General features: G+C 39.9%; 1 protein-coding gene across 5 annotated transcripts in view; it reads right to left on the bottom strand.

Moving 5' to 3' along the window:
* The window catches only part of PKP4 (plakophilin 4), a 101,489-nt gene that overhangs the window by 64,649 nt on the left and 16,195 nt on the right, over positions 1–20,645 (bottom strand). For 2 of the 5 annotated variants that reach the window (XM_055812332.1, XM_055812333.1), the window contains exon 2: positions 8,140–8,273. The exons of 1 other annotated variant lie outside the window; for it this stretch is intronic. In XM_055812332.1, the coding sequence (XP_055668307.1) occupies positions 8,140–8,268 (129 nt within the window). In that variant the 5' untranslated portion in view covers positions 8,269–8,273. Of the gene's footprint in view, positions 1–8,139; positions 8,275–20,645 lie in introns of those variants that run through there. 2 more of the 5 variants (XM_055812334.1, XM_055812336.1) reach the window with 2 other exon arrangements.

The raw sequence follows: 20,645 nt of genomic DNA, 5'->3' as shown, positions 1-20,645 counted from the left end.
ATACACACTTAGTATTGGAGTATTGTGTGGCCTGCCCAGTGTTCTTAATACACACCATTTTTCTCTTAAAACCCCCAACATTGCGATACAAAATTTGTATAGGTAGTTGCACAACATCTGAAGTAACAAATTGCCCATTTAAGTAAAAAGGCCTGTTTTTAACTCAAAATGCAAAAATCCAAAGCCAGTTAAAACAAAAGAACTGTACTTCTATTTTTCTTGGGGGTGGAAGAGGTGAATGAAACAAATGGACTACATAGCAGGAAGTTTTACTTCATGTATTTATACTATGTTTAAAAAGCAAAACTTGCTAGTACTCTATCAGAAAACCTGTGCTAAGTAGAAATAAGGGGAAAAAAACACCAAGCCATGTTTAGCCACTTGTTCTGGGGTACATGTACTGTTGATTTTTTGGACCAACACTCGGTTGTCTATTTACAATATTCTTCATAACTTTATAATTTTGGTCTTGACAAAAAAAATAAAAAATCACAGCACACTGAACTGCAAAGGTGTAAAAAGCACGCAACTAATTTGCCATTTTAAAATCATTCTGATGCTTAGGAAAATCAAATGTATTTTTGCAAGTCCAAGCAAAGCAGCAAAAAAGATAATTCAGCTCTATTTTCTAATCTGAGCAATATTCTTATGTGTGCAGCCTATGGTCCTAACGAAGCAGCAAAATTTACATACTTTTTGAAACAGTGAGTGCTGACTTTTGTATGTCTTCTTAAATTTGGTATCTGCAGCTGTAGGTGACGTCTTAAATATCTATATAAATATGTAAGAGGAATAATTTTAGAGGTACCATGTTCTTTAGAGCTGGAATACCTCATGTTCTTTTTTTGTAGCTTAAATCATCATACTGTTATAGAAAACTAAGTCCTAATCAATTCCAAGTGCATTGATCACCTTCATAGTTTATGCTTCCTTATAATGACATTTTATACCACTCTGAATGGATACCTACCATCACCACGTTTACGTATCAGACAGTATACTATTTATTGCGGGGTTCTATTTGAATTTGTTTCTCTAGCCACTTCTCTGAAAGCAGTGGGAGAGCATGCATCTTGAACACGATGCTAGCAACAAAGAGAAGCTGCTGCCCTAGGCAAAAATCACAATTAACTGAATTTTATACTACTACCTTGTGACAAAATGACATGACAGAAGTCAAACAAAAAATTAATAAGCTTGTTTTCATTTGCAGAAGAATATACTAGAATTATAGATGTAGATTACAGAACACGTTACCATCCTGCATTAAAAGGACCAACCAAATCCTGTAAAAGATACACACTGTGATGCCTTGGCCAGAGCTGCTACTTTTCCAAAATTATTCAATATACATCAAAGGGGGAAAAAAGCTCTATAATTCTATTCACAGGTTTTATATTTATAACCTAAATTCCACTGCAAAGCCACAGACTGTATTTCTTAATACGAAGCTACAAAAAATGCCGGCCTTAAATACAATTACATTTAAGGAACAGGAAACACACACATATTTCAAGAAAGATCAGAAAGCAACTTGCTGTGGAAAGGCAATCATGCAGACTACAGACAGATCAGCTTCCGTGAGCGAAACCCAAAATCCATCCAATTTTAGAACTGTGTCATGTCCTTTTGGAGGCTGAGGTTCCTGGAGCAGGGACAAGCCTTGCGTAGGGTGTCATCATTGTAGTGTATACCCCAGGTGACCAACAACAGCTCTCACTTGGCAAGCTCTGCCAAGTGGTAACTTGTCTGCAGCAATGTTGAGATCTCACTCAAGAAGACACTTCAAGGTCTTCATTGCTGCCAGACACAGGTGAGACAAGTTACACCTATCCCAAAAACAAAATACTATTTTCATTTGAAAGCCAAGTACCTCTGACAGGCTTGTGGCTCCCTGACAAGGAACATAGCTGCCAACACACTATGCTGGGCTAGTAACAGCAAATACTTGAACACAGGTAAGTAACGGGACTGTAATTGGTACTACTGACCATGAAGACTGTCATTCTTCTGTTGCAAGCTTTGGATAGTAAAAGAGGCAATTCTGTGCTTTCTATCTGCATCCCATTATGATACCATATTGCAGAGATTCAGCATTTTCATTTTTGTTAACAAGGAACTTTGATGCCTCAGCAATGTGGATGAGGAGTCTACATTCACAATATTGAAAAATAAAAATTACTTTCTTTCTGCCCTGTTGTGATTTGAAAACTTCCAGCAAAACACAGATAACTTAAAACTTTAAGCGAACGGTGGTCCAGCTGGCTAACTGAAGGTAACTGAAAGAATCAGCAGCAATGGCACAAGCAGTGAAGACAACTCACAAACTCTTCTTGAATAGTACATGACGGGCTAGTCAGACCAGGATCGGGCAGTTGGGACATCTGAGAGAGAAGATGCCATTGGCAGAGAGATGCATCTCTTAGAGCTTCTTGGCCTCCACCAGCTCTCTATGGTTGCTGTGGTAGAAAAGAGGCCTAGGATGGGATGTTATTTCGAGTGGCAGTAACACTGGGAGATGCTAAGTTGCTTCAATTGCCAAATGCCGCTGTCTTTGTGAAATACTAAGAAGGTAATTGTAAGCTAAACTAGGAAATGTTTTCCTAATCATAAAAATGTTGCCTGTTGAACAACTGTGAAAGTTCGAATGGTGCTAAAGAAAAAATGTCCAAATTACATTCTGGACATTTTTATGATACAAGTGTGCAACAAAGAAGAGGATAAACAAAATCAAGTTCACTTATACCTTCTTTCACATTAACCTCCTTCATTGATCTATGTTCTACCTGTCTCCACTTGCTGTAATTCAGAGCTAGATCAAGCATCTGACCACTACTTAAAAGCACACTGAATAATGTGCTTTTCCAACATGAATATCATACTGCAGTGACCTAATAGTATTTAAATTCTCTACCAGAATCTGTTGAGAAAAAAACCCTGTACTTTTAACTAACCATATTAGATCAACCTTAACATTTTCTGTAAAAATAAAGTTTACCCATGCACACAACTGCATTTGCATGCTTTCGGTATCTCAGTATCTTCCAAAACAGAAGACAAAAGATAAAAAATTGGACAGGGTAAAGAGAATCACAGATTACAGGATCTGAAATGAGACAGCTACAATTATTGGCTGATCACACTTACTCTGTATTCAACAGCAGTAGACCATTAAAGCCCTTAATACTTTTATGCCTGCATTGTTCACCAGTCTGGCAAAACAGTTTAGTGCTGCTCTAGCTGATGAGGGATCAAAATTTAAACAATTCATAGAAAGCTTACTCTTAGTCAATGGTAGAAAGGAAGAACTGGCTACATTTGAGCAGCATCCTCTTTGGAAACTGTTACAATACTATTTATTCTTTTTTTAATTGGTGCTGAGGCTAAGGAATCTAATCACTCTGCCTGCTGGTGATTTAAGAGTTCAGCTGCTGCTGAGTAGATAGGCTGGTAATCTAAACGTAAGTGTTACAAAAGGTACAAATACTCCAGTATATTTCAGGGGTACACATAGTTCTAGGCAGGCTCTTTTCCAGGGGGAATTTCTCCTCAGATACCTGACAGTATATGCTACAAAGACTAATTAATTTCTAGACTTTTACATGAATAAAGGAGTACACAGAATTTTGATTAAGGAAATGAGTTAGCCATTTCATCTGAGACAGGAGTGGCATATATTTTGCCCTAGAATAAGAGCCTTGGGAAATGGATTTCTCAGACTTGATTCACCAAGACATAATGCTTGTAAAACAGCAGAAACAGTAAACTTCAAAGTTTTGGGATTAAATAGGGAAGAATTACCTATGCAATTGAACATAATATTAATAGAGTTGGAGAAAAAACAGTTCTTCCAGTCATTCAGAAAATGTTGACAAAGATTTTTGTTTCACCCATGCAAAACTTGGAAATCCATTTCATAAAAATTACTGCCTTCATTTCAGAGCCGATACATGTTAATCCACCTAATTGATCACTAGACACATGCAAATCATAATTTCAAAGTAAGACTGTTAAATTTTTGTGCTTAATTACTTAAAGTGCATTTAGCAAGTCTTTTTTTCAGGTATCTTGTTGAAGTGACATGTCTACACAGTCGCATTACAGAATACTTGATATAAAGCACCACATACCTGAACTGCTGAAGAAATCTCCCAAATTTAATTTCAAAATACTGTCATTCTAGTAAAGATGTTTTTAAACATGCAATAATAAATTCTTTGATGTATGGAGAATGCATTCTTTCCTTCATTTCCACCTGAAAAACCTGGGGTTTTGCCTTCTCCCCCTCCCAGAAACCATATAAAAAACATCTCAAGATCCATGTAAAGAATTCAGTACTTAAACAATAAAGAACAGAAAAAAAGCAAAGTGCACACTTTCAAAATACATGCTGTGGTTCAATACAGTCATACAAAAGGGAAAAAGATTCTGCTCAAGTGTTGCAAAAAAGTGAACACTTCCAGGAAAACAGTCATAAATCTCTTGGGTTTATCTGAAAGCATACCAAATCATTCTCGCTCTATTGTCACCTATATACAAAAGAAAAGGTGAAAAGTTGTCCATCTTCAGGTGTCAAAAAACTAGATCCAAGAATAGAGAAACAAAAAAACCTCCACGACACTGCTGCAAGCGCTTCTGTCTTAGCAAAGTAACTAACACCAGCATATTGATATTACTTTTTAAAACTGGATTGATGGGTAATTTTTTCTGCAAGACCTTTTCTCTCAGCTCCATCATTGAAAAGGGAAACTAACAAGCTAAGCAGGAAACACACAATTCCAAACGATCCCATTTAATCTTGCCAGCCCCAATTCATTCATTCCAAATTCAGCAGCACATGGCTTGCATGTGTAAAGCAGCAGTGACTCCACAAATTTATCTGGAGTAGTTGGCAACCAGATGCCCCTACATTCCAACCCCCCAAAGAAGTTACTGATATGATGTTGCCCCTATGATTTTTTTAACGACTTGCTATTTTAGTGTGAAAACACTCGATTTACTTTTAATACAGATAAAAGACTCCCTATGGAACTCAACTAAACTTTTATCCAAATATTCCCCAGGATTCAGATATACAGACATGTATGTTTCAATGCTTTAGTTTTACTTAAAACTTGTTTCAGCATTTCCAAAGATACTTCTGTCCATTATAGCATGGAAACTTTGTAACATTTTGGAAGTTAAACACATGTTTTGCAAAACCCCTCAAACTACTACCTTCAGAACAAACCCACAGTAAACAACCCTCTCTCCAAACAACCACTCCTCCAAAACTCCCCCACATCCAAAAAACCCACAACACATCATCAAATCCATTAAAATAAATAAAAAGGCCAAAATATGTTTCAGTATCATTACAGGTAGCCTTAGGATTTAATTCCGCTACAACAGCTGCAATTTATACAAGTCAGTCCTTCCCTTTTTCATCCAAAAGTATATCCACTAGTGTATCTGAAACACAGTAACTTAACCTGGTAGAAGAACTGTCCCCTCCACACCAATCAAAGCCATTAAATGGTGGTTGTCTCATCATTTATACTAATTAGGGATGTGTCTTCACATTAAAACAAAACTTGAGCTTCGTCAGAAAAGCACAAAGCTGTAGTAATCTGAATTTCTTCACAGACTACAATTGTTCTGCACATATTATAACACTAAAAGTGAAATGAAATGTTTTTTTCCTAAAATATAACCAAAGGAGATTTACGTAGCCATCTGACAATTTTGTCTCAGTGACAGACTGTTCAGAGCTCAGAGGATACAGTCTAGTTTGGTAAAAAAGTTGCTTTAAACTGATTTGGGTTCACAGGAAAAGAAACAAAGAGAGTTTATTTAAAGTGGCTTGTAGGGGTTCATAGACTAATTAGTGCCACTTTTTATATAATCTTATCTATGCCACTATGGTAGAAAGCTCAACAAATTTTTCTGCCTGTTTCCTAACTAGTGTAGTAATTTTAATTTTTTATGAAGTTAAAATCTTACATAATTTGACAAGTAATAATAAAGGCTTTTCTGAATTGTGTTCCCGCTGCAGTAAATGTTTCTGCAGTAACAAAGTTAAGGTGCAGCAACTCTTTTTTTACAAACACAGAACTACTGCAAATAAAGACAGATTCCTGTACAAAAGGAAGTTAAAGCACTACAAACAGCATAGTAGTTTCTGTTCAAGCTTAATAAAGTAAATAGCTGCACTGGAAAATATTCTGTTCTGGGCTTTATGCCATACAGGAAGGGTGTTGGAATATGTCAGTGTCCATAATTATTGTCAACAGAAAAAATACAAGAAAGCAACAGTTCAGCTCTTAATTCTTTCACATTACCATTTTAAAGTGAAGTACAATTTACATCTTCTTCTCCCTTGTATTCATGCTAATGTGTTTATACATTTTAAAGTTAAGCTACAGTTTTGAAGTTTGTGTTTCATTAAGTATTGAACACCATTTTAAACTTCTTTTTTCCTTTCATCACAAGTTACTTAATAGTCCACATACTTAATAGCTTTTTTTATGAATGGAAAGGGGAGGTGGTTTTAACCTCCTTTTTAAATGAAGAAATATTCCGTTATCATTTTTTCTCTAAGGATAAGAAAAAGATAACATTTCCTGGGTAGGAAAGGGAATGCTAACAACGCCTTTTTACTGTATACTTATGTATCAACCTATTACAGACAATGCTGTCATAATTGTATGTTCACAGCTTAAACAATTGCTATTGCATGAAAACCGCACAAAAGCAATTCTGGACAATAATCACAGCAGTCAGGTTATTGGCTGGTGATCACTAATAATTACAGTACTGCCATTTATTGCAAAGCTGCTCATCAACTAAGCTAGCATTATGAGCATGTTATTGGTGAACTGCAAAATAATATGAACCAACTTAAAATCACCACAAACGTACTTTTAAGCAAACGAGTTCTAATTTACATTTGTGATAAGCTAAGATGGGCACAAGGCAAACTGCTGTCTCAGACAAGAAGTGGCTTAAGATCACTGGAACTCAGTTGCCTGGGATTACTTATATCTTGATAGCTTCCAGCATTAATATCCTTCTCATTGGAAGATTTAATAATATGAGTTGCTATTGTCACCTTATAATACTTTTGAAACTATTAATTTAGTCATGAAAATAAAGATTCAAATTCCATTATCCTGCATAAAATCTTCATTTAAGAATGAGGGTTCTATGGGTAAGAAATCTCTTCATACCAAGACAATATAACCTAACTCTCAACTTTTTAAAAAAATACAAATATGGGACAACATATGAGAACTAATACATCAAGTGGTTGCATTCAGAGTTAATATATTGAATCAAGCACTGATTTATCTTAAAAGAAGTTCTGAAACAGAGACAGCAAAGCAGATTTATTCTGAAATTCAGATGCTAAAATTTACATATTACGCCAAGAATGACAATAATTATTTCTAGTTCTGACAGTGAAAGAAAAACTAACACTTCTCTCTGTGTTCTTAGAAAACAAACAAACAAAAAAAAACCCAAGAAGAAAAAAACCGACAAACCCAAAAACTGTAGCTAGAATGTTTCTTTGTAAAACTGCAGTTTTTCCTCCCTTGAATGACCTTTACAAATCATGGCATAACTTGATTTCAAACACAATCTTACGCTCCCTATTGAGACTATCACCAAGATAAAAATCCATAAAGGTGTTGCAGATTTAAAATATATTACTACCTTGGTACTGATAACTGAAACCAAATTCAAAAGTTTAAAATTTACTCTTTAACAAAATACAATTAATCATACCAAATCTTTATGGGCAAATTTCTGTAAAACTGTACACAACTTTGCAGAATGTACAAAAAGAACTGGTTTTCAGTGTTGCAAACTTCTGCACTAGCTTTTCTTTTTTACACAAGAGACCTGCATTTTCAGTCTGATTTACGACAATAGTGCATATTTCCAAGGGATACAGAATACCATAATAATGCTTCTGTTCAATGCAATTAAATGAACCCTTTATATTCAGATTCTAACATTCTGATACACAAAATATGCTATACTAACTCTAGGCAACACGTTTTAGAAACCAATTTTTTTCCCCAGCAATGCAATAAGTAGCAATGGTTAAGTCCACAACGCACACTGTTTCTGAATGGCTGAAAACAAGGTATATACCTGTTCCTTTACAGAAGCTAAAATGGTAGTGGCAGTAGTCTCTGGTTCCATGCCTGGGCCTGTGGAAGTTTCCCGTGTTGTCTGCGGCAGACCCTCCTCCACCATTGGGGTCTGCTCAGGGGCTGGCATTTTGCCTGTAATAACAATATTTTACAATAGTTTACATTTTGAGTCAGTGATGTTTAATATTCAAGTTTTCAGGATTATAAATTTGTCTTTTATTCTAAAACCTTTCCAAACAACTAAACTAGCAGAGAACTTTGTATTATTAATGTCAATGTGTTGCTATTACTGTGCTTCATCTTCACAAACTGAAATCAGAACTACATACAGAACGTGATGGCCAGGTAGGCGCAAGCAGGCAGCACGATGTTTAAAGATTATTTTTAAAATACTATTTTGTGGTAGTTACTAGAAGTAGCAAAATCCAAGATGTGTGGCAAAATACTGTTGTTAAACATTAAGAACACCTAGGAACAGTAAAAGTCTACTTTTTTTTTTTACTTTACGTGCAGTTTTTAGCATAAAAACATGACATGTGAGAGCAGAATGCTTTGCTGTTAGGAACAAACCATGGAAGAGACTAATTATGGTAATAAAAAAAGTGTGAATAAAGCTTCTAGTGCTCTTTTTGCAAAAGAGGAAATTAAAACACTGAAGTTAAACCAATTGCTCTGGGCTACAGATAGTGTGGAAAGGACCAGCAGGATTAGCGTTCAAGAATCCCAAGCTTCATTATTGCAGAGGCAGCACACTAACGATTTCAGTACATGTAAAAAAGGCAATTAATTTATTTAACTACAGAAGTCACTATTAACTAATATTACAGAAGTAGATATGAAGTGTGTTTAACACTTTTAAAACAGCAAGTAGGTAGTATTCGTGCAGCTTCTACACATACATCATGCTTTAATTTCCTTCAGAATAAAGAAAATAAAGCTCATGAGGTCTAATGTTAGAAGTAGTCAGTATTTCTGATTTTAGATTTCCAGAAGAGACCCACTCAATATTCCTAGAGCCAAATATGAACAGCAGTTTTCTTCCCTTCATTTCACAAAGATCAAGGAGCAGCTTACACTGCAAACGGACTCCAAGGCTGGGAATGGACTCATAAGACCTCTCAGTCCTGACTTGTTTTAACCACGACCATCCCTTCTCCACCACCTGCCTTTTAAATGCTGAATCAGCATAAAGCTGGGCACACAATACCCTAAAAGACACAGAACAACCTACAAGACTGGCGATTGTGCTGTAAAGCTGTGTGTTCCTGATTTGCTTGGAAGAGCAGTTGAGCTGACCCTCAAGGGATCTCTTCTGCAATCACCGTACAAGATCACTCATCCTCCTGGGACACTTTCTGCACTTGTGCCTAATAGACAGAGGCCAAGCACAAGTAAAGCGCTATGTTGTCAGAGGACTTCTATGCTACTACAGGCAGCCTTGGGCAGAAAAGGTGAGTGGAAACGAAGGGAGACAATGTAAGAAGTTGTACTTTCATTCTGCTTCATGTACAGCAGCATGTGCACTGTCAGAGGGGTGACTTCTGTTCAGGCTTACGAGCCACTTCAAGTGCATTAGCTGGCAGTCATTATTAACCACGCTACTCTAGTCTGCTAAAAGAGCCAGTAACAGAGTTAATGGGCAGCTTCGCATCAGCCACTAAGGCAATCAAACTGCTTCAGGAAACTAAAGCGAGGTGAGCAGCGAGAGGCAGCGGAGCGGTCACACGGGTAACACCAGCTGCAGGACCCTGGTCACTCTGCAGCTTACCTACCACTGCGAGTGGAAAAAGAAAAGCTGCTTCTAAAGGCACGTCCGAGCAGCAGCCTCACAGGGCTCGGCGGCTGCCTGGAGAAGGGCCTCTCCCCACCTCAGCGACTGCACGGGTGGCACCGGGAGGCTGCCCAGCGCCTGAAAAGGGTCTGTACCAACAGCCTGTCCTCACCTTGTGGCCGTATGGCATTTACCTTCCGGAACAAGGAAAAAGAAATCGCACCGATAGCCCACTGCCAGGTTTCCGGCGTCGGGACTGGGGGAGAGGTGAGGAGGCTGGTTCAGTCACACAAAGCACAGCTCCCTGGCCTTCCCTGGCCTCACCTTCCAACGGGCAGTAAGGGCCTCGCCACGCTCTGCCCCTTCTCCTCGGCCAACAAAACGAAGCCCCAAGCTGCCTTTCGTCCTCCCCCACCACAGCCACAGCCCCGCCGGCCCCAGCGCGGCCCGCCCCGCCGCCTCGCCCCCTGAGGGCGACGCCCCGCCGCCGCCGCGCTACCGCGGGAGCCCTCCCCCTGGTGCCGGGGCTCTGGCGAGAGACCGGGGTCGCCAGCAGGAGAACGGCCGCCGCCCGCCGGCCCTCCCCTGCCTGCGGCTCCTGGCCGCTCCCCGCGCCGCCCGCCGGGGCTGCGCTGCAGGGCTGCGGGAGGGCCCGGCGCCGCCGGCGGGGAGGCGCGGGAGCGGGCACCGCCGAGGCCTCCAGCCGCCACGGCAGCGAGAACGAGGGTGGTCTGTTGACAGGATGAACGACAGGGAAGAGCGGAGCAAGAGCGGAGCAAAGGATAGCCACCATTTCTTCCACTGTTTCTTAATCACACCCCGCCAATCTCAATCTGTGCCGAAAGACCCGTCAGTCTGTGTCAGAAGGAGCCCAAGGTGGGTCCCACACCTGGAACAGAACTTACTTTCGGAGAACAGATAGACACGGCATGACATGCTACTTGGCCCCCGGGGTACCGCCAAACGAATGACCAGCCACACCTCTGGGTATTTCTGAAACATCTGTATTCATTTCAAGCTTGCCAGTAGAAGGGCTGCCACAGCGAGATTTTCATAAACCAACCGCCAGCCCGGCCTGCATCTAGAGCTTCACGGAGCCTTGTTTCTACAAGAACCAAACAAACAGCATTCAAGCAAGCAGAATAAACCCTGTGCTCTGATAGTAATAAAAGGGAATTTTGACAAGTCAGAGTGAAAGATGTAACTTCAAGGTTTTATAAAATAAAAATTTATTCTTTTCAGGTTTTACTTGTAAAAAATCAGCTTTCATCAAGCCCCAATAACCCAAAGAATCACAGAACACACGTTAGAATTCCCTGGGTCATACCTGGTCTTTTGAATCATTCCCACAGTTCTTTTATGACTACAACGCAGTGTTTCACGGTTCTAAATGGACTGCTAAATTTGCAAGCATATCATGAAGTAATAAAACTACCCAGTCAAGCTTTTCCTTCACCTAGGAATATTTGCAAAGTAATCAAGAGGCCAAATACCAAAACCTCTCAGAAGTTAAGTTACACATGAGCTTCATTCGGAGCCAGGCTGCTTTCTGCCTATCTAGCCCAGCACATGTCCACCGTCTGGTGGGACATCCAAGTGAGAAGCACAAAATACAGTACAATAATAAAGCCAATCTTTAAAATAAATCAATAAATAGCAGCACTGAATTCTTAATTATGCCGAGTTATGCATGTCTGTAGCCTTAAATCGATTAAATACTTAGATGTGTTGTGGTGTAACCCCAGTGGCAGTTCAGCCCCACACAGCACTCACTCACCCCCCTTGCAGTGGGATGGGGAAAGAATCAAAGTGCTACAAAAGTACTAAAAAAAGTAGGGCCAATTCCTTGTAAGTGATCACTTTCAAAGCATATAGTCTAAATGAATGCTTAAAACTGGACAACAAAAACACTACAAAAAGATGGTATGAGCACAGATGCGAGATGATCCCAGTTTCCCTTTCCATTATTTTATCTGCCACTCTCTTAATACCCCAACACTGTGAAGTAAATCTTCAACCTATCTGTAATAAATTCCTGTAACAAACCAGTCAAGACAATGTCCATCTGAACTAGCTGGAAGGTATGGTAATTTGTCTGAACAGAAAACACACACAATAGTGAGTCTCTAATAATAACAACACTCAGATTAAACCAATCAAATTAATTATTAATGAAGATGTCAGTGTTAAATGTACATCTCAGTGCTAAGAGGTGTAATTAGAGAGCTATACCCTTCCACACAGGCAGTTGCTTTAACTGCCGTTCTTTCAATTAACACACTCCTTGGCAAAGTTACTGATTTTCTAATCTCAATTCCAAGATTAGACAACTGTTGGCTTTGATCCTACAAACACTTACGTACATGCTTAGGCTAACGCAAATGAGTATGCTCGTTCACTCCAACCTCCTGCGTGGCCAGGCAGCTGCTTGTTGCACAAGCTCAGGTGCTGTGGCACAAAGAGGAAGGAACCAGGATGTTCCCTACAGCCCAGCCCCACCAGGACCCCAGACCCCGCTACCACCTCTCTGCCTAGGCACACTGCTTGTGCAAGGGAACTCACTCACAACCTCAATTTAGATTTCACGTTCACCTTACAGAAGTACCAAACACAGCATTAGTGAGAGCCTTAAAATCAGGCACAAGTAAAACTGGTGAGGAGTTAGCAAGAAAAACCTTTCTTCCCTAGGCAAGCTGCAATTTACTGGCTGAAGATACTCCCTGGACTCAATTGCATTACTCACTCCTTTGGGTATGAATAACTGATTCATTACTGGAAAACAAGCAGCCAGACTCCATCCCTCAAAAAATTGCATTCAGTTATTTTGCCTGCCCCTTGTGTCACGGCCCAGCAGATAGATTCACACAGCCAGTCACCCAGAATGGAGACTTTGCTCCTACATCCTTCCTAGTCTGTCCAAACCTTCATCCCCTACAACCCATTGCTGCAGTATCACAGCTACTAAACTGCCATCAGGATGGATGCAGGGCTGCTTTCTACAAACCTTACATGCACTGATGAGTCACATAATATACACAGGTACCATTTATAAATGCACCTTAAAGTTTCCTTGTATTCCAGCTCTTTTAATTCTCAAATTGCTCCTACACATTCAAGATACTGAGATATATGTAGCCATAATGAACTCATAAAGCCTATCTTGCTGTTCTACTTTGTGTGATGCATTTCAGCATACCTTATTCCAGTCTTAAAATCACTAAATATGAGAGACAAGTTTACAAATCTACGTTGTCTGCTATAGCAAAGAATGTATGAGGACTGAAAGATTTAAATGTTTTGAAATAATCTTTTGGTGTATGCTGCAGAACTACAGGTTTGTGAATGGTGTAAACAGTTCTAGCGTAGCTCAAAAGTATAACGCGAGGTGCTTTGAAACTTTGGGGAAGATTAACAGCAGATGAGGAGAACAGTATGAATTTGCTATTGTTTTCTGTGGTTTTCAGTTTACAATACAAAAAATGCATTTCAATCATTTAAATAATCTTCCAGAAAAATTGTTAAATGCTTCTCTTGTAGAATACACATGAGAAAATTATTAACACTTATTCTGAATTTTGAAAATCTCTATTTGATAGTAAAGGACAAAAGAACAGAAGCAGTGACAATCTAGCTCTAGGCTGTCTGGCATTTACATTTTCAAACTAGATGCAAGTGTGCAAGGGAAATGAAGCTGTTCAATTTGAAGCCTCTAGTCTGAAATACCCTACAATAATTCTGAAAATAGCAGCTTTTCTGTCCTCTCTACCATGGAGGCTCACTCAAATGGCTTCATGAAACCATGCGCTTAGTCGGACCACAGCAAACCAAGCCATCAAAAAGAGTTTGCTTTTTGCTTTCAATCCAGCAAGTGTACAGCAAACCATCTCTTTAGGCAACTGCAACAACTTGCTTGAGTAAACGACGTTTACACAGCCACTTCAGTTGCCTCTTCAGAGAATAACTATTGCCTCCACTGCATGCAATTAGCTCGTTTTCATCTAGCATGTAAAAACACTGACTCCTCAAAACCTCCCAGATGTTCCCCTTCTGTACAAATGCAGCAGCAGAGTTCTTGGCACCCCAGTACTGATGATGGGGCAGATCCACTGGTTTCTTTAGTAACTTGCCAATCCTGGCTTTCATACTGGTCCTCTAAGCATGCAGTGAGGTTGTAGGTTGCCAGTATGGGTAATACTTTCTTTTGTGTCTGGTCAAACAGCTGCAAAGCAAATAGGTTCAGTGAGTTCATCTGACACAAAGCTATGCTTTTTTGCGGGCCAGGCAGGGGTGTATTTTTCTGAACCAGTTGATCTTGCAGCCAGCCAGCCGTACAATCACTGATGCAAGGAAGGAATGTGAATATGGACTTGAGAAGGAGAGAAGTAGCATGAGAAATCACTGAACTGAGAGTAGGGAAACCATGCTTTAGTTCTTCATTCTTGTTACTATCTACTGCCCACCTTTCACTGCTCCTTCTGTTATTTTCGTAAGAGAGACCCAGATAGTTTTGCCAGCACCAAGTAATCCCACTGCTTGTAGAGCAGACTAGGCTCAAGGAGAAGCCAGACCTTTCAGATTCCCTGCAAGACAGTGAAAGGGGTGCTTTTCCACAGCTCCTTACTCACTTTCCTTTGTATTACTCTTGCCTTCCTTACACAGGTTATTGTCCAAAAATTTTTCCTTACCTGTGTCCCCTGTTTCTGAGCCTCCCATTGCTGGCCTGAAGCCAGTAACAACAGTACCTGGAGTAATTTGTGCTGAAGAGGTAATACAATTCTTATTAACGCTGTCCACTAGGAAAGGATAGACTGTATCTATTTCATGAGGGAAACCTGAGAAAAACAAGCAATACCTCATCAGTAAAAATCCTCATTTTTATCTAGCTATAAGATTAACTCAAGCAACAGCAGTAGATCAGAAAGGGCAGCAGAGCAATATTCATTAGTACAGAAGAACAGAGCTCCAATAACCTAAAATCAACTTGCTGAGACACTGACACGTTATTTATTACACAACCAAATATTGCTTAAATCTACACTTAAGCAACAAGGCACATCTCAGCTCTCAGTCAAAGATTCTTCTTTTTTCATCCTTTACAGTACAGGTGAAAGTCAAAACCAAAACAAGAGTTACTGCATTGCTACCTTTTTTAAATGAAGACATAATCGTATCTGATTTTTTTAGTAACTTCACAGACATGTCAGTACAATTCTAGGTATGAGTAGTTCCCATTAGCTCCATCCTGCTACAAGGATAGTGTTGCTCGCCTACAAACGAGGCAGTGATTTACATTCTGAAACTTGGTGCAACCAAGTGACCGAACCAAGACAAACTCTGTATGATGACTCCAGCCTATGGTTACGTGTTTGGATGAAAAGACAGCAGATGAGAACTTACCCACTTGCAAAGATGATTCAAGTAATTAAAAATGGATTATGTGAAGCAACACTACAGGCTGGGGGAGGGCGGCTAGAAAGCTGCCTGCCAGGAAAGGACCAGGGGGTGATGGCTGATGGCCGGCTGAACATGAGCCGGCAGCGTGCCCAGTGGTCAACAGCATCCCGGCTTGTGTCAGAAACAGTGTGGCCAGCAGGACCAGGGCAGCGGTGATGGTTCCCCTGTACTCGGCACTGGTGAGGCCCCACCACCTTGAATCCTGGCTTCAGTATTGGGCCGCCTCCCCCGCAAGAAGGACACTGAGGTGCTGGAGCATGTCCAGAGAAAACGGGGCACGAGCCTGATGGGGGGAGCTGGGGGGTTCAGCCTGGAGAGGAGGGGGCTCAGGGGGGCCCTGATCGCTCCCTACAGCTCCCTGGAAGGGGGCTGCAGCCAGGGGGGTCGGGCTCTGCTCCCAGGTAACAAGCGACAGGACCAGAGGGAACGGCCTCAAGTGCACCGGGGCAGGGTCAGACTGGGCACTGGGGAACATTTCTTCATGGAAAGGGTGGTCAGGCACTGGGACAGGCTGCCCAGGGACGTGATGGAGTCACCATCCCTGGGGGTATTTAAAAGACGTGTAGCTGTGGTGCTGAGGGATATGGTTTAGTGGTGGGCTTGGCAGCACTGGGTTAATGGTTGGGCTCAATGGTCTTAAAGGCCTTTCCAACCCAAATAATTCTATGATTCTATGGCCCAAATCTTTACATGAAAAACAGCTTTTAAAGTTTCCAGATGCAGTAAGTCAAGATACTTCAAATACCATACTAGAGGGTAAGCTTTCTGTTCAGATATCACTTTTCTATATGGACATTAATAGCGCAAAAGTTTTGTTCACGTGGACTTAAGGATGAAACCAGGCAAGCAAACACCTGATGGAAACATGGAAGAAACAGACTTCTATAATGTCAGGATAACGCCCCCCCAACCTGCACAATTGTGCAGAGTCTCACAGTAACAGAAGAAACGTACATGCAACTTATACACTGCCCAAGAAATGTGGGAGATAAATTTAGCAGCAAGATAGTTAAAGGCAAGACCTTCCTAATTTCTTTTCAGGATACATTTTTTTCCCCCTTTTTTTTTTTATTTTATTTAAATACATGCAGGTTCAAAAGGCATGTGGTACTATATCCTTTTTTAAATGTTAAAAATGATTACCCTAGTTTTTGGGTAAATGTATTTCTGTTACAGCTCCTAGTAGAAGACAGTCTTTTTCTTTTTGGCCGATGGCTACATACTTTAACTTCACTCTAGTAAGCAGGCAAGATTCTATAACTGCAAATATCCAGTTGTAACATGCTCATGAGATTAGTATTTTTTATAGCTTTCAAACCAACTATTCACCAGAAGAGATCAGACAGGTATAGCAAGACGACCATTTTGAATAAAGGCATATTTACAACTATATCCTTCAAGGCCTGAGGCACCATTTGTAGCTCACCTTAAAAAAAGAACCTTTGTCATCTAAAGGATATCTGGAGAGCGTTCCCACTTCACAAATGTATGAAGTACCACAACCTAATTGGCAACCAACAGAGTTTTCAGTAGTTTAAGTTAACAAGGCTCCATGCCTTAAAGAAAAGACAAATGACAGACCCCAACGTGAACCCTTCCTTTGGACCACCCCAAGACTGTATTGCTCTGTTCTGCTGATATACCTGAACCCACCACCATTCAGAACCACCTCAACAGCACACAGTGCTCAAAACCAGTTCTGCAGACTGGCAAACAGACAGATTTACCTCGAGGAATAAAGTTCAGTCTTATCCTAGTGCAGACTGAGGAGGAAGAGGGATATGTAGGATCACAGAAGGATTTCTGATTTTCCAAACAGGCTGTCAGGTGAAAAGACATTCATCACCTATTCATTCAACCATTCATAGAAGGATACATTCTTAGTTTGGCATTGTAATAGCCTCAACTAATTTAGGGTATGAAGTCATTCAGAATGAATGTCACAGAACAACATAACTTAAAAACTGTAACAGCTGAGTAACTGCTGTGCATGTATGCTGTGCAGCACTACTACTGAATGCTTGCAAAGTGTAGGACCCCCAAACTGATGCTTTTGCAGTCTCCCACCTGAAAACTCCTAGAAACAAGCAAACAGGAGTTAAACTGAGAATAACTATAAGTAAAGATAAAAACACTACCAAGCAGAACAATAGCTGCAGCTGCTATTCAACTTCCTCTTCCATTTTCTCCTAGCCCTGTAAAATTATTACTGAAGCATTAGTCTATAAATTATCGGTAGATAATGTACACTAACTGTAGGCAGATATATTTCAACTGGAAGCATTATAAACCCAAACTTATTTTATATGAATTTATAGAAGTATGCTTCTCAATTTTGTCATATAGTATATTGGGAAAAAATTATTACATAAACAATTTTCCCAATGATTAAAATTAACAGCTACAACCATGATTCTAAAAGACAGCTGAAGAGTTACAGATTTCCACAGTTCCCCATTTTGCCAACCCAAATGTTAGAAGGGATGAGGTGTAACGCGTATCGCTGAGATGGTCTGGAACTAGACACACTACCAAGCCCCTGTTGCCTTTAAAAAAACACCAGACTAGATCAGTGGTGTGATTTCACTTACAACACAGGCTCACGTATTTTTCCTAACATGGCAGTCTCCATCTCTCCACTGAGAACCACAATTCAGGAATGAGTGACCAACAAGCAGCAGCTTAAATCAGGTTTAGCAGGGAGAAAAATCCAACTATGCCCTTGCAAAATTCTGAAACTGGTGATGTTTAAACTTCAGCTTTTACTCTGAACACACTTATAAGTTCTTTAAGGCAACCTATGGTTGTTCGTGCTCAAATAGCTACTACAAAAATGTCAAGCTCCTGCATGATATAGATTCGGGAATACCACTGTTCTTTAGTAAACATGGCTATGGCTGAGCAAAAGGTTTTACCAAAATAAAGCTTTACCAATTACTAAACTGCAGTTTACTCTTCATTTTGTCTTGAAACAGAACTGCACAGGAAAAATCAAGTTTACTGCTACAAATGCTCTACACTGCAAACTTCTGTATTTAAGCAAATGGAGCTCTCCCCTCTTCTCCAAGCTAGAAGCTAAAAAAAAAAAAAAGTGCACATAGTAGCAAATTCTACAGGAATTAAGAGAACAAGCTTCTGGTTCTTAAGGCCAAAATTACTCATATTTCAATCAGTTCTCCAATCTCCCCAAAAAAGAGGTATAATCGGTGTAATTTTTCTGAGGTATGTTTGACTTTGTTTACCCTTAAAAACTTTAAGTACTAGTGGCAAGATTACACATTACAGAGAATTTAGTATTTCTACTAATACTTTATAAAAAGGTGAAGAGCTATAAAGCACCAAAATTTACAAGTGACATTACAATTAGAGGAGAGCTAAGACAACTGAGTAACTTGAGGGAAAACCATAAAGCAAGGTGAATAAGCTAATATTGATAAATATAAAATTATATTTATTCCTATGAAAGTGAACCACATGCATTCCCATAGTAGGGGGCAGATGATAGAAACATGGAGTTAGACATACTTAGGTTAAAATGTTTCGCAAGACATGAAGACTTTTTGCACAAGTGCCATAAGGGAAAAAAGTCAGGACAACAGTACATTAAATAATATCAATAATTTTACCCACACACTGAAATAGATGCCCAGAGCACAGAATGTAGACAATTCACTATACAGCAACAAGAAAATTTGAAGGGATAGAAAACCATATACTGAAGGAATGAAGATTAAATGTGGAAACAGTCAAGAAGGGAAACAAATACTGCATGATGGCAAACAGTTCAGGTTTTTTTACTGATGCTCAGTTAAAAGAAACTCTCAAACCAGCATTTACAGGCTTCTGGTTGTGTGGAAGTATTGCATCTTTATGCTGCACTATACGATGATGTTAAGATGTGATTTTCTTCTCTCAGTGAAAAACATTTCCTCCTATAAAGTCTGCTACAGGCATAGAATTTTGTCACGAGATTATAGTATTTTGCGTCAAAGTTTACCAGTTGGAGACACAGTTTAGACAGCTTTCCTGCCTCAGTTCCTGAAAGACTTAAAATATGACTCAAATGTATTTTAAAGCTCAAAACCAAAGTTTCAAAGGAATCTCAAATACTGGTCACAACATCATTCATATTTCTACCTTTTAATTCTCTGCCCCATATTCTAGTCTAATTCCAATTTCTGAGCAGGGAAAATTAAACACACCAAAACCAGTAACACAGTAACAGGCACTAGAACGTCAAGTGTTAAGAAACAGCGTGGATTTATCAAGAGTAGATTATATCAAAACTACCTGATTTTGCTCTACAAGAAGAGCACTACAAGAAACACAGCTTGCATGTAAAGTTTTTGACAGTGCCACGTGGCCTTCTGACAACCAGCCTTATCTAGGTGAAAACACCAGGGGTGGGGGGGTGGGAAGAGGTAACCAGTGTAACTTCTTTGAAATTTGTAATCAAAGCAGTAGTTAACAGTTCATTTGCATCAAAAGAAGGCTTGAAATGAGGCTGTGTCACAGGTACTGCCTGGACACAGTCACCTGGGATAACAAATAAAGCTGGCATCACTTGCCTGCACTTTGTGGATGACAGCTGAGGGCAGGAGAGGGGAATGCCCCCATTTGCTATGTGGTAGGGCCAGCATTCACAGATCACCAACTATAGGAGAACCCATCTAAAAACAGATGCCAAACTCAAAAGCAGCTGACCCCAACTCAAACTGAACATTAAAGCTTGTCTATCCCAGTAATACTCACTTTTTTCCTTTTACCTCCTCATGCATAATCCTGTCTTGCTTATATTCAAGTTCACCCAGGCTATAAGAAGATCAAAGTCCTGCACTGAAGCAGGAACCAACGCAGTACAGAAAGCAACTAGCAAGACAATTGCTCTGTGGAAAACAACATGAAGTTAGGATGCCTGTAATCAAAGCACACTTTCCTGTGACAAAGGAGGAGGGGGGGGAAAAAAAAAAAAAAAAAAAAACCAAACAAAACCCCACCAACCCTCATTTATCACTCCTGCTCATTTTCCATTTCCCAGTACTGTGAAATGCACAATCTTTCCAGTCTGCTTCGCTAAAGAAGTATATCCAGGTCTGTGCACCCAATTTCAAGTTGGATCAACTGAAATGTCAGAAGAGAGCAACCAAAGCTATGCAAATTTTGTGTAGGAGTTGCCTGTGTTTGGACAGAGAGACTAAGTGGAAAAGTGGTAACAGCAAGACCACTGAAGTCACTGCAGGAAAGACAAAGCAATAATCTAGGATAATATTTTACAGCTT

Source organism: Falco peregrinus, chromosome 8 (genome assembly GCF_023634155.1).
Source record: "Falco peregrinus isolate bFalPer1 chromosome 8, bFalPer1.pri, whole genome shotgun sequence".
NCBI classification, from domain to species: domain Eukaryota; kingdom Metazoa; phylum Chordata; class Aves; order Falconiformes; family Falconidae; genus Falco; species Falco peregrinus.
Note: the sequence above shows the minus strand (reverse complement) of the source record. Positions and strands in the feature narration are given on the sequence as shown.